This window comes from Lissotriton vulgaris, chromosome 5 (genome assembly GCF_964263255.1).
Source record: "Lissotriton vulgaris chromosome 5, aLisVul1.2, whole genome shotgun sequence".
Taxonomy (NCBI): domain Eukaryota; kingdom Metazoa; phylum Chordata; class Amphibia; order Caudata; family Salamandridae; genus Lissotriton; species Lissotriton vulgaris.
In genome coordinates, this window is record NC_141693.1 from 1,348,559,295 (window position 1) to 1,348,571,795 (window position 12,501).

Here is a 12,501-nt window from a genome sequence, read left to right on the forward strand (position 1 = left end):
GGGTCCGTAGGAGGTCAGGGAGAGGCTCGGAGTCGTCTTCAACCCCATTGTCTGTGGCCATCAGTAGGCTGAGTTCTGTTCGTGCAAAGTGGGGTTTCAGCCTGTTGGTGTGGAGGACTCGGAGTGGGTTCCGGGAGGACTCCATATCGATCAGATAGGTGGCAGGACCCTTGCGCTCGATTACCTTGAAGGGCCCTGTCCATTTGTCTTGGAGAGCGCATGGCTCTGTGGGGGACATTACCCATACCTGTTGCCCCGGTTCGAATTCAATGGATGAGGCGTTCTGGTCATACCATTTTTTCATATCCTCTTGACTGGCCTCTAGGTTGGCTTTTGCTAGGTCTCTGAACCGCTGGGACTGGTTGCGGAGGGTGAGGAGGTACCGGAAGACATCTGGAGGGTTCTTGGCCGGAGGCATCTCCCAGCCTTCTTTGATCAGGCTGAGCGGCCCCCGCACTGGGTGCCCGTATAGCAGTTCAAATGGGCTGAAGCCTAGGGATTTTTGTGGGACCTCTCGGTAGGCGAAGAGGAGGCACGGCAGCAGCACATCCCACTGGCGACGGAGGGGCTCTTCCAATCCCCCGATCATCCCTTTTAGCGTGCGGTTGAACCGCTCAACAAGTCCGTTCCCTTGGGGGTGATAGGGAGTCGTGAATCGGTAGGTGACCCCACACTGTTGCCAGAGGGACTTCATGTATTTAGAGATAAAGTTCGTGCCTCTGTCGCTGACGACTTCTCGGGGGAACCCCACACGGGAGAAGATCCCCATCAGGGCCCGGCCGACCACTGGGGCTGTCACGGTCCGGAGAGGAACAGCCTCAGGGTAGCGGGTGGCGTGGTCCACTAGCACCAGAATAAAGCGATGGCCTTGTTTTGTACGCGGGTCCAGGGGTCCCACAATGTCTATTCCGACCCTCTCAAATGGGGTCGTGACTACTGGAAAAGGTTGCAAGGGGGCCTTTAGTTTGCGGCCGCTCTTCCCACTGGCTTGGCATGTGGGGCAAGATCGGCAATGCTGGTGCACATCGTTTCTCATTTTGGGCCAGAAGAAGTGGGTCACTAGGCGACTGTAGGTTTTATCTTGTCCCAGGTGCCCTGCCAGGGGGACATCGTGGGCCAGGTTTAGCAGGAAGGTTCTAAAGCGGAGGGGCACTACTAGTACTCGGTTGGCCCCCAGCTCGGCGATTCTTTGCTCGCTGTACAACAGATCATTGTCCCAGTAGACCCAATGAGTTCCGGACGTATCCCCTGCGCTTTGGGCGAGCGCTTGTTGGCGGAGTCCCTCTAGGGAGGGACAGGTCTTTTGTTCCTGGCGGAATTGTTCTTGTGTGGGCCCCCCCTCTTGGGCCCACTGGTCAAGGTTAGCGAGGTCGGAAGGTTGAGCAGGTTCGAGGGGGGTGTCATGGTCAGTGGTCTCGGCTGGGGCGACCGGAGGCGGTGGCGCCGGCCATTCTGGTTCTTCCGGGTGATGGTTGGCACGGGCGGCCATGGACCGGGTGGTGACGCACGCCCAGTCCGGGACGCCTAACATCCCCAAGTGTTCTTTTCGCTCCACGGCTGCCCACGGGGAGCTCTCTAGGTCATTTCCGAGGAGGCAGTCCACGGGGGAGTCGTCCCGGACCGTCACCTTCAACATGCCGGAGACCCCTCCCCACTCAAAGGGGACGCAGGCCATCCGACACAGACTTTCCGAGTTGTCGGCTGATCGCACAGGGCAGAGAATGTTCGGTAGATATTGTTCTGGGGTCACCAGGTGACAGCGGACGGCTGTCACACTGGCCCCGGTGTCCCGAAGGGCTTCGGCCCGTCGTCCATTGATGCTCACCCATTGGCTGTACTTCTGGGTGTTAGCGGGTAGGGGGACCCGCGGGACCCGCGGGACCATGTCTCTTCCCCCTAAGCACGCGAGAGTCATGGCGGCTGGCTCCCACTCTTGATACTCTTGCTCGTTTGTTTCTTGCTCCTCGGAGATCTGTTCTTCCCCTAGTGCCGCGGCGGCCACTTGGCGGGGTTTTGGACTCTGATACTGCGGGCAGCTTGGGTCATTTGCATAGTGGCCGACTCGTTGGCATCGGTGACATGTGACATTGGCTCTGTACCCCGGTCGCGCCGGGGTGCTGCCCCGGTTGGCCGGGGGGGTGGTGCTGGTAGCGGGGACGGCCGGAGTGTTGTCTCTTCCTCGTCCTTGGCCCCCTCCTCCTCCTCTGGGTCGGTAGTGACCATTGTTGTTCCTGTTCTGCTCGTAGGACCCATTCCGGCCCACTCTGGTGATCTCCCACCGGTCAGCTTCGGCTGCGAGCTGCCGGGGATCGGTTAACTTGCTGTCGAGGAGGTGTTGGCGTAGTTCAATGAAGCAATTGTTGGACAGATGCTCCCATACCATCAGATTGAACAGCTGCTCGTAGGTCGTGACGTTGTTTCCTCTGATCCAGCCTTCGAAAGCTCGGCTAAAGTACGTTACATAGTCCACCCAAGTTGTACCCGGGATGCGTGTGCAGTCTCGGAACCTCTGACGGTACATCTCGGGCGTGAGGCCATAGCGGGTGAGGAGGGCCGCTTTCATATGGTCGTAGGAGGTCATCTGGTGGTCTGGGAGCTGTAACAGGGTATCGCGGCCTTCATTGAGGAATCTGCCCCATAGGCCGGCACCCCAGTCGTTTCTATCGATCCGGTGCGCAGTCATAGCGATTTCATAGGCTTTAAACCATTGCTGGATGTCGTCCTCTCGGAAATATTCTCGGACCACATCCTTGGGGATGTGTACTTTTTTCTCCGTGGTTCCTGGGGTGTGTGGTCTCTCGGGCACCCCTAACTCTTTATTCTGTTTGCGCAGGTTGATCTCGGCTAGGTTCCGTTCGTGCTCGTACGCCAGTTTCTTTTCCTCGAGCTCCCTTTGTCTCTGTTTCTCCTCTCTTTCTTCTCGGAGACGTAGGTGCTCTAAGTTGATTTTTTGTTCGGCCAACTTGAGTTCTACGTCCATCTTGAGTCGGGCCATTTCTAGCTCGTGTAGTCGGGTTTTTTCTCTTTCTTGGATCTCGTCTTGCGAGAGACCGGTTCTTTGCCCTTCAGGGACCGTGTTGGTTTTTTTCGCGGTGCTTTGCTCAGGGGCTTCGGTATCCCCGGTTTCTGCCCAAGATTCTAGGGCATGCTTAAAATCGTCCTTGGTGCTTAGTCCGGTGGTAGCGATACCTAGTTCGATGCAGAACTGCTTTAGTTCACGATGGCTGTACTCCTCTAGTTTTTCCATTTGGAACTTCTCAGTTGATCCGCTTTCTTTAGTTGTCATTGTGGTTCGTTGTGGGGTGAGCTACTCTCTGTACGTTATGCGGTGATTCGGATCGCGCCGCTGGCCACCAATGTTAGACGGACCGGGAGGGTCGGCCGAGATTACGGGGAGAGGTCTCCAGGGAGAGCCGTCTCCAACGACTGTACAGACAGGTAACTTCCCCCCCCCACAGACGGACACCACACAGGATGGAAGATTAACGAGACTTTATATGCAATTCTTAGATTACGATGGTATGATACAAGGAGGTCTGGACTCAGGGGTCCCCTCGAGTTTAGTCTTTGGTTGAGGAAAGGGGTAGCGGGACAGTCTTTAGTTACCAATGGGTAAAAAATAGCTCTCAATCCTCGAGCTCGGTGTTCTTAGATGGTCGGGCCGTGGAGGAGCCAAGCAGGTCCCGAGATGGACGGATGAAAGACGACGGTCCGCGGCAGAGCCTGCAGGTCCCGGTGAAGGTTAAGGTTACAACGGTCCGCGGCCACGCCAGCAGATCCGGACGACGATGAAGGACGAAGGTTACGACGGCTGTGGCAGCGCCAACAGGCAGGACGATGGTGCACAGGATAGAGCTACGGCAGCGCCAGTAGTCTGTCCAGGATGAGTTCCTCTTTACGTCTCTCGACTCCAAGATACAACTGCCTTCCTGCTCTGGAGCTGCCCCAGTTATAGGGCTGGCGTGCTTTGATGTCCGGACCCTCGCACTTGGAGGTCGGGAGGTCCGGGATGAGGGAGTCCAGACACCCAGCAGGGGGGTGGAGCCAGCGCCCGGGGAGGCGATGGGCGAGCGGCACTTGGCGGGGGAGAGCCATCGGCACCTCTTTCTCCCATTGACTTGCCAAGTAGCCCGCTCACCTCCTGGGTGGAGGGTGGTGCCGGAATGTCTGAGGCCGGGCTAGGCCCAGGGTTGAGGTCGATCGGGGGCCAGGTGGCCTCGTGGTGAAGTGTCCAAGATGGCGGCCCAGGCTAGGCGCGTGGGCCGGCAGTGGATCGGACCCACGAGGTTAACATGCTCAAGGGCAGGGGTCCCTGAGGGGACGGAGGACGTGCAATGGTGGTGTGTGGTACTTGCGTGACCGGGCTCGGGCCTGGTTGAGCCGGGGGAGAGTGGCCCTTCATGTGGCCTGTCCAACACTCAGTTAGATCTGTTCCCCACTGACGAGAACCACATTGTCAGCAAATCTTAGAAACTCCAGCACACAGATGGCTCTCTGTGATGCTTTTCATCTCAAGTGGAGATCAGGCCTCCTGAATGCCTTGCTCTCCATACCACTCATTCTCAAGAAGATCAGGAACAAACAGCCCAAAGTCATCCTTGTGGCATCTGATGGGACCCCGGCAGTCTGGTATCACGCACTGTTAAGCATGGCTTTCATTCCTCTGATCAGGCTACCCCTTCTGGAAGATCGTCTGTCACAGCAGAAGGGGAGGGTTCTCCCTCTGAACCGGTCAACACTCCCCCTTCTTGCATGGAGATTAAGCAGTTACTGTTGACAGCTTTCGACTTATCTCCCAAAGTCTGAAATGTTATCTTGGCAGCCAGGCGTTCCTCTAACAGGAGCGTTTACACCTGTCTTTGGCATGGTGTACAGAAGGATATGTTGATCCCTTTTCTGTCCTACTTTCTCAGGTTCTTCTGTTAGTTCTTTCCTCTGCCCAGCGAGGCACTCTGAAGAGATACCTTTCTGCTATCTCTAGTTTTCTTCGGTTTTCTGCCCAACCTTCCTTTTTTCAATCCCCTATTGTGCATAGGTTTTTGAAAGGTTTGCAACATGTTTTCTCCCAATCCTTTCATTATGCCCCAGTGAAACCTCAATCTCCTCCTTACTTTACTTATATGTGCATCCTTTGAGCCTCTGCACAATTGTCCACTCAGGTTCCTTACTATCAAGGCGGCCTTTCTAATGTTGATAACATTTGCCTTGTAGGGTCAGTGAGATTCAGGCCTACTCATTCAAGCTTTCTTACCTGATCATCCACCCAGATAAATTGGTCCTTCGTTCAAGGGCTTCTTTTCTTCCAAAAGTGGTCACTCCATTTCACATAGACAAAACCATTACTCGCCCTACTGTTTACCCTCTGCCTCATCCCTCCAAGGAAGAGGAGCGACTTCACCTTCTGGACCCAAAAAAAACATTGTGGTTCTACCATGACCACACGAAAAAGTTCCAGGTGGATGACCAACTGTTTGTGGGGTATGTTGGAGTGGAATAAGGACAGGCTGTGCAGAAGTTGACCTTCTCGGGTGGATCGTGCTCTGTATAAGGATCAACTATACATTGGCTAATAAGCAACCCCCTGAGAGCTTGTCTGCTCATTCGACTAGATCTAAAGCTGCCACCACTGCGTTAGCACACTGAGTTCCAGTCCTGGTCATCTGCCAGATGGCAACGTTGGGCTTCCTTGCACACATTTGCCAAACACTACTGCCTGAACAGTCAGGTTTGAGGAATGGGCATTTTGCCTGTTCAGTCCTGCAGGACTCCCTTGTTTAAAAATTGGTCTGCAGTGTAGGAAGGTGGATATCCGACTATGGTTGCCCCCAACTTTTTGCCTGGTGTTTTGCTGGTTTTTCGACTTAGTTGACCTGGGACCCTGCTATTCAGGACCCCAGGCCCACTGCTCTCGCTGTAAAATGGATTCCATGTACCTTAGGTACATATCTAATTGGATACGAAGTCACCTTATCAGCCCCTGTACAGTGTACCTTTGGTACCCAGGGCATAGGTGTACCCAGGGGCTACCAGGGGCTGAAGCATGTATTATGCCACCCCTGGCTGGCCATCCAAATCTGACACAACTGGCTGCACGACAGCTGGGGCAAGGTGGTGTAATCACCCTTTGCTTTAGATATAGTATTCCTATATCTAACCCTAAAATGGACACATATATTCCTATCAGTCACTCCTATGGCAGGCCTTATCAATCCTGAAGGCAGAGTGCTTGGAATTATGTGAGATGGTGCTCTGGCATGAGCTGAGCCCATTTGCAGCTTGCGGAACCAAGTCCTAATAGCTGTTCCATGATGACGCGTACCATATACTCTTAAGTGCATTATGTACCTCACGGTCAAATGCTAACTTTGGCATAGCATTATCAAAACATGTCGAGTAAGGTGTCATACGAATTGGAATACTAACCCCTCGCCAATTCTGGCGACAGGGTTAGCATTCCACCCTTCTAGAGGGACACGACATGTAGGTAACTGTGAACCCCGGTTAAAGTTAACTCGAGCCTCAGCATCACAAAATGGATGCTGCCACCACAGACACAAGTCTGACCTCCTGCTGCTGGGATTCCTTCCAGCGAGGAGGGCTCGGACAAAGGGTTTCCTGTCGGGGGCGGTGCTAGCACCATCCCAGACAGGATTTTGTGTATCCCAGGTAGGCAGGGCTGAGAGGAAGGTGACTGCACGTGGCACCCCGGTGCTCACTGTGCATATGCCGGCTCAAACCAGTTCCAGGGGCACCCCAGCCCCTGAGCTGGGGAGAGACCGGACAAAGGAGAGGGGTGTAACCACCCCCCTCCTGGTCCCACCCATGGGCAGGACCTAGGCGCGTGCCAGCCCCTTTTCTTAGGATAAAGGTAGGAGCGGGCCCCCTTCCCAAATTAGATAATCTTGAATCTTGAACTACTTTCCACGAAAGGAACTCTTGACATTCTCTGAAGACTCTCCCTTGTGGCTAAGGAGTATCCACCCTGCACCCGCAGGCACCACCTAAGCATTTGCAGTTTGCTGCACGTCCATCCTCCGGATCAAGACTGACCAGCTCGACGAGACCCGGATTCCCTGGCATCTCTGACCTCTACCTGCATCATCAGCCCAGCTGAGATTCGTGGGTGTGACGAGACCTGAGGGACCGGCCATCTTCAAAACCTGCACGGCGCTTAACCAGCACGACTGCCGAGGGATCCTCGAGTGAGTGCACTGGGGTTTGAGAAGTCCCAACCCAGAGCAGGTCCAGCACCAAAGTCCAGCCCCCCGGCATCCACGAGATCTGCGTTGGGCCCTTCTGCTTCTCTGCTGCTTGCCACGTTGTCCGGTCACTTGCCCGTTGGCTAGTGGCCCTCCTGACGACGTACCACGACGTTTTCACCGCTGGTCTGGTTGCTCCAGACTGGCCCTTGCTCCCTTCCAAAAGAGGAGCACCCCGGACCCTCCTGGTCCACTCCAGATGCCATTTTGACTCCACTGCATGGGCTTTCCTTTGCCAAGGCTTGTTGCTCCAATCCTGGTTCTAGCATCGCCGACAGCAGACACCATCGTGGGACAGCTCGCACCTCCAGCCTGGTCGCCGACAACGCCTCCTGGCCCGTGTGACTGCAGAGTCCAGCGTCGCCCACTCACCTGATTGCGGTGACTTCATCCGGTGCCATCCTGGTGCCCACACAATCACTGGCTAGTGATTAAGAACTGAGTCTCCTCTGCTTTCATGTCGTCTCCATCACCGATCCAGCCTTGGATCACAACGAACATCTTCACTGGTCGCCTGCCAGCAACATCTTCTTTCAGGCTCCATAGACTACAACGAGGATTCCCGACGTCTTTTGAACCCTATGCAGCCGCAGCCCCTGGGCTAGGTAACCCGAGCATTTCGGTGCTCCAACGCAGGTTCACTATCCAAGTGTCCAGATCCTTTTTCGTTTTTGGTCTACCTAGTCAGATTCGTCCGGAAACAGTAACTTTAGAATTACTAGCACCCATAGACTTTGTCCGCATCCCGTGTGAGAGTGCACACTCTGCACCCGAGTTCCCTAGGCCTCCTGCTCCTAACCTTAGAGTTCAGTAGTGTAGTCCTAGTGGTCCTGAAGCCTCTGGATCGTGTTACTCACCTGCTAGTAATTTCGCATTCCACTTTTAGAGTATATGGTTTTTCGTGCCCCTCTGGCATTTGTGTAAATTGTGCAACTTGTAGTATTTTCGTACGAGTTTTGTATTGTGCTTAGCTCCCTGACTCATAAAGAGTTCAGGGTAGACTTGTTATTAATAAATATCCTTTATTTTTATAACCACTTGTGTGGTGTCCTTTCACTTGGTGTTCAAGGGGTATATGTGATGGTAAAACAGCTGGCTTAACACGCCCTCTAGAGTTTAGCCTGAAGACTGCTTTTGTCCACGCTACTAGGATAGCTGGTCCATAAGGTTGACTTACAACCAATCATCAATAAGGGTCGTTTGGTATGATACACAGTGATCACTAGAATAGTGAGCACTATATATCAGGCCAACTTCTCACATGCAGACCCCCCTTTGGGGACGCATTGCTTGGGTATCTTTTCTAAGGTAAGGAACCTCTGGCTAGAAGTCTATTATATGGGTTACTTACTTTTGATAGCTCCAGTAGAGACTCTAGCTGCAGATTCCTTACCTACCCACCCATCCTCCCCACTCTGCAAACAGATTTCTAGGGACAGTGCTTCCCCCATGTAGGGACCTAATTTTCTACACCTGTGGTCATTGTACTATGTGGTTCTGTGCTTCTGGCGTGGAAAATCGTAAAAAGTAACTGTCAGCATGCCTGGGTGGTGCCTATATAGGTACCACGACAAACAGTGCCACATGGAGCTGAATGACGCTCCCTACCGGTACGCAAGGGTATGCTCACAAAAAGTTTTCGGATCCAGTCTGACGCCGGAGGATAATTTTAAGATCAAGAATCTGCCGCTAGATCGTCTCTATCAGAAAAGGCGCTGCCGAAGGGAAGTAACTTGCACTACAGTTAAAAAATACACAATTTGAGAATGGATTATGCTGCAAAGTTATACAAATTAAAGTTTCTTTAATTTAATTACTTGACTGTTACTCTGTTTAAGAAGTCAAAGCACTTTAACTAAACTTAGTGGTAATATGGATCACTGGTTGCATATGTGTTCAAAGTTGTGTTTGTTAGGCTGATGCCTGTGCTCATGTTTTTGCAGGGATTTGGCATAGAGAGAAAGATCCGTCAAGCTGGTGTTATTGACTAACATCGACAAAGCACATTACCTAATCAAGTACGATCAATCGAGGGTGTACCGAAGAGGAAAAAAGATCTACCTACTTGTCCCTCAGAAATTCTGAAAAACTTATTCTGTGTAACTATTACACCCATTTTAACATCTTCCATGTTATGTTTAAGATCAGAAATTGAAGAAACCATTTTTTTAAAGAAATTATGCACAGTTGCTGGTGGAGAGTTTAAAGAGAAAGCCTTATAGTATCAACATTTTAGAAGCTTTATTTGAATGGTGCATCCTACGCAACTGGTATCTGCGCATCTTCTTTGCCTGTGTAAATCGAAACAGTTGTATTATAATAAACCCTATGAAATTCTGCACTGACGTGTGTGTCATCCACCGTAATTCTTTCTGAAAAGGTTTTCCAATGCCATAGCTCCGTGTTTTTTTTCTGCAGTTTGATAATACATTTTCCTTGTGAAGTCTGCGTTGAGGACCACGTAAACAGGGTTGAATACATAGCGTATGTATGTTATACATACGTGTATATAATTATAGCGTATACGTATGTGTGGATAATTACTTGCACCCCAATTCCTTAATCAATTCAAGGCCAAATGTCAGAATGTTTCTTTTCCAAGCTCTAATTTAGCCTTATGAATTTTGATAAAACAAAATGTTGAATGAGTGAAAGACTTGTTATGTTTGTTGAAGTACTCCACGCTTTTTGGGGGGTTTTGTGATTTATTTTCTCTGTGGCTGTTTGACAAAGTGCAGAATTTCATATGGGTTAAGTGCCATCTGTGTGATAATTTAAATAAAGATATATATATTAATACATGCACAAGTTTGCTGCCTGGAACACTGCAGCATTAATACCCTTTTTGTTTTTTACTGGTTTAAAAACTGAGTTAAAACATCAAAGTCTGTGCCTGACAATACGCATGGTTTGCAGCGGCACCCAGCATATTGTAAAGAATTGCTTCAGCTTTTGATAGTTGAGAATATTTGCATTAAGGTGACAGATGGTGCCTACGTGGTTTTCAGGTTTTTTTTCTTTTCTGTTTTTGTTTCTCCCATCTCTTACTTAAGTTCTCCATTTACACTCATCAAGCAAAGAAACAGAATAGTGTAAGTATTTTAACCAAAAGATCAGGAATTATTTTCTCTGAATAGAGGCTCTCTATTTTATTATTTTCTTTGTCCCATTCCCATTTCCCTCTGTTCAGGGCTTCTGGGAGATAGCATTATCTTTGTAAAACAAACATTGCTCTCTCCAATTTTTCTGTTTAATGGCAAGGAATGGATTAAAGAATAAAGTTTTACCAATAATTTTGAATAAAAATGTTTTTGCATTTATTTTTGTAAACGTTACACATTAAAAGTTATTTCTGACTGGAAATAAACATGCCTTTTTCTAACTCAAAGGTGTATTAACAATTTAGTGAAAAAAGTAACATCTGTGTGTGCAAACTTTCAAGTGTTTTAGAACCGGTTGGGAAAAACAATATGAAAGGAAGGGCACAGTTGTGTTAAATCTGACTGCAGTAGATCCATGTACCCTTTTTCTGTATGGTAGTTCGATATTTTTCTTGACACAAAACTTGTTCTGCTGATGCAGTTTTTGCAGTCCCACCAACCTGTAAGAGAATGTGATGCGATTGGATGATTTTATTAGAGGGCTCATTCATCTTGAGATGCATTTTGGTGCTCAAAACGATCTAGTGTAAATGCGGCCTAAAAAGTAAAGGAGAAGCATCTAACAAAACAGGGAGCACCTAGCAGAATAATAGGTTTGTGGCATTTGAGCTGCAGATTCTACACTTTGCATTAGATCGCCACCTGGTTTTGGGCTCGGATGATTGCATGCTGTCAGAAGTCTTTGTAGTCACGAGATAGGTGACTCCTCTCTTGAAAGATAGTGCGCATGGGCATCGGCTCCATCCTTACATTGTTTTTTTTCCGCCACTGGGTTCGGATGCAACTTTTTTGCTCCGGTTTGAAAATCTACTTTTCAAAGACTTGGATGCGCAAAACTTTCTAAAAACAAACTTTAACTTCAATATACATAGACTCGACCTCATCAATTCAATTCGATTCCGGTCGTCGTCACGGGCTGTTGGGCCTACCCATGTGGTGAGGCCTACAACTCATGGGAAGGACGCCATTCATAAAATGCCCCGTGTGTGGAGCAAAATTTCCACACAGGGACCATCACGAGGTGTATAACCTGTGTTTATCACCTGAACACGACGAGTCGAGCTGCACAGCTTGTGCGTCCTTTCGATCCAAGAAGACCATTCAAGATCGGAGGGTCCATCGACGCATAATGCATGGATCAGCTCCGGAACCGGTGGATATCTTCGATGGTCTATATGTCCCGGAGGAAGATTCCGATGATCTCCAGATCGTATCTGAGGCAGACGACTCCGATGACTCCATACCATCAGGTCAACGCTGGAGTACGACTGCCCCTACCCTACCCCCAACCTCTAAACCAAAGGCTACGGTCAAAACTCCGCCATCGGGGCCCAGTCGAGACCGAGAAATTGCTTAGAAAGCCCCGCCATCAAGCACGGCTCCGAAGAAAATATTAAAGCCTTCCGGTAGCTCTATACCGAGCAACCCGCACGTGCCGATAATACCAGCTCCCTCTGCACCGAAATCGAAAGAAGTCCCGCTTCTGAAAAAGACTCCTAAAGACAAGACGGCACCGAAAACAATGAAGCCTCCATCTGAAAGAGACACGTTAGTGATAGATTACTTACCTTAGAATATCCCCAGGCGTCAGACTGGATCCGAAAACTTTTGCGTAGCAGTACCCTTGCGCGTCGGTAGGCGTCGTCTGCGGCTCCGCGTCCGTCGTCGGCGTCGTGGGCGCCGTGATGACGTCGTCGGAGTACTTAGACGCCGCCTCTGCGTGCTGACGTCAGTTCTTATTTTTTCCGCGCTAGCCAGCGCAGAACTGGAAATAGCAGTAACCCAATCAATTTTTTACTAACTTTTTTGAGATCATTTTTGATCCTTCTTGAAGTCTTGCGACTCCGATCGGTGCCGTAGGGATGCCTGGTTTCAAGCATTATGAAGATTGCGACCGCACCATGTCGCTCACGGATCCTCACCGCCTGTGCCTGACTTGTCTAGGCGCCGACCACGACGACAAGGCCTGCTCTGACTGCCGGGCCCTCTCTTTGAAAGCCAGGCTGGAGCGTTCCCGCATGCGACTCGATCTCCGGCAGTCGGCCCCGTGCTGCGTGAGATCCCGGTCCCACGGGAGGTCG

At 50.6% G+C, this 12,501-nt stretch overlaps 1 protein-coding gene across 1 annotated transcript in view; it reads left to right on the top strand.

Annotated features, from left to right (window-relative positions):
• The window catches only part of CSDE1 (cold shock domain containing E1), a 689,720-nt gene extending 679,155 nt beyond the window's left edge, over window positions 1-10,565 (top strand). Inside the window, 1 exon segment of the mRNA XM_086923281.1 lies at window positions 9,203-10,565. Coding sequence (XP_086779407.1) covers window positions 9,203-9,250 — 48 coding nt within the window. The 3' untranslated portion in view covers window positions 9,251-10,565.
• Window positions 10,566-12,501: the final 1,936 nt, after the last annotated feature.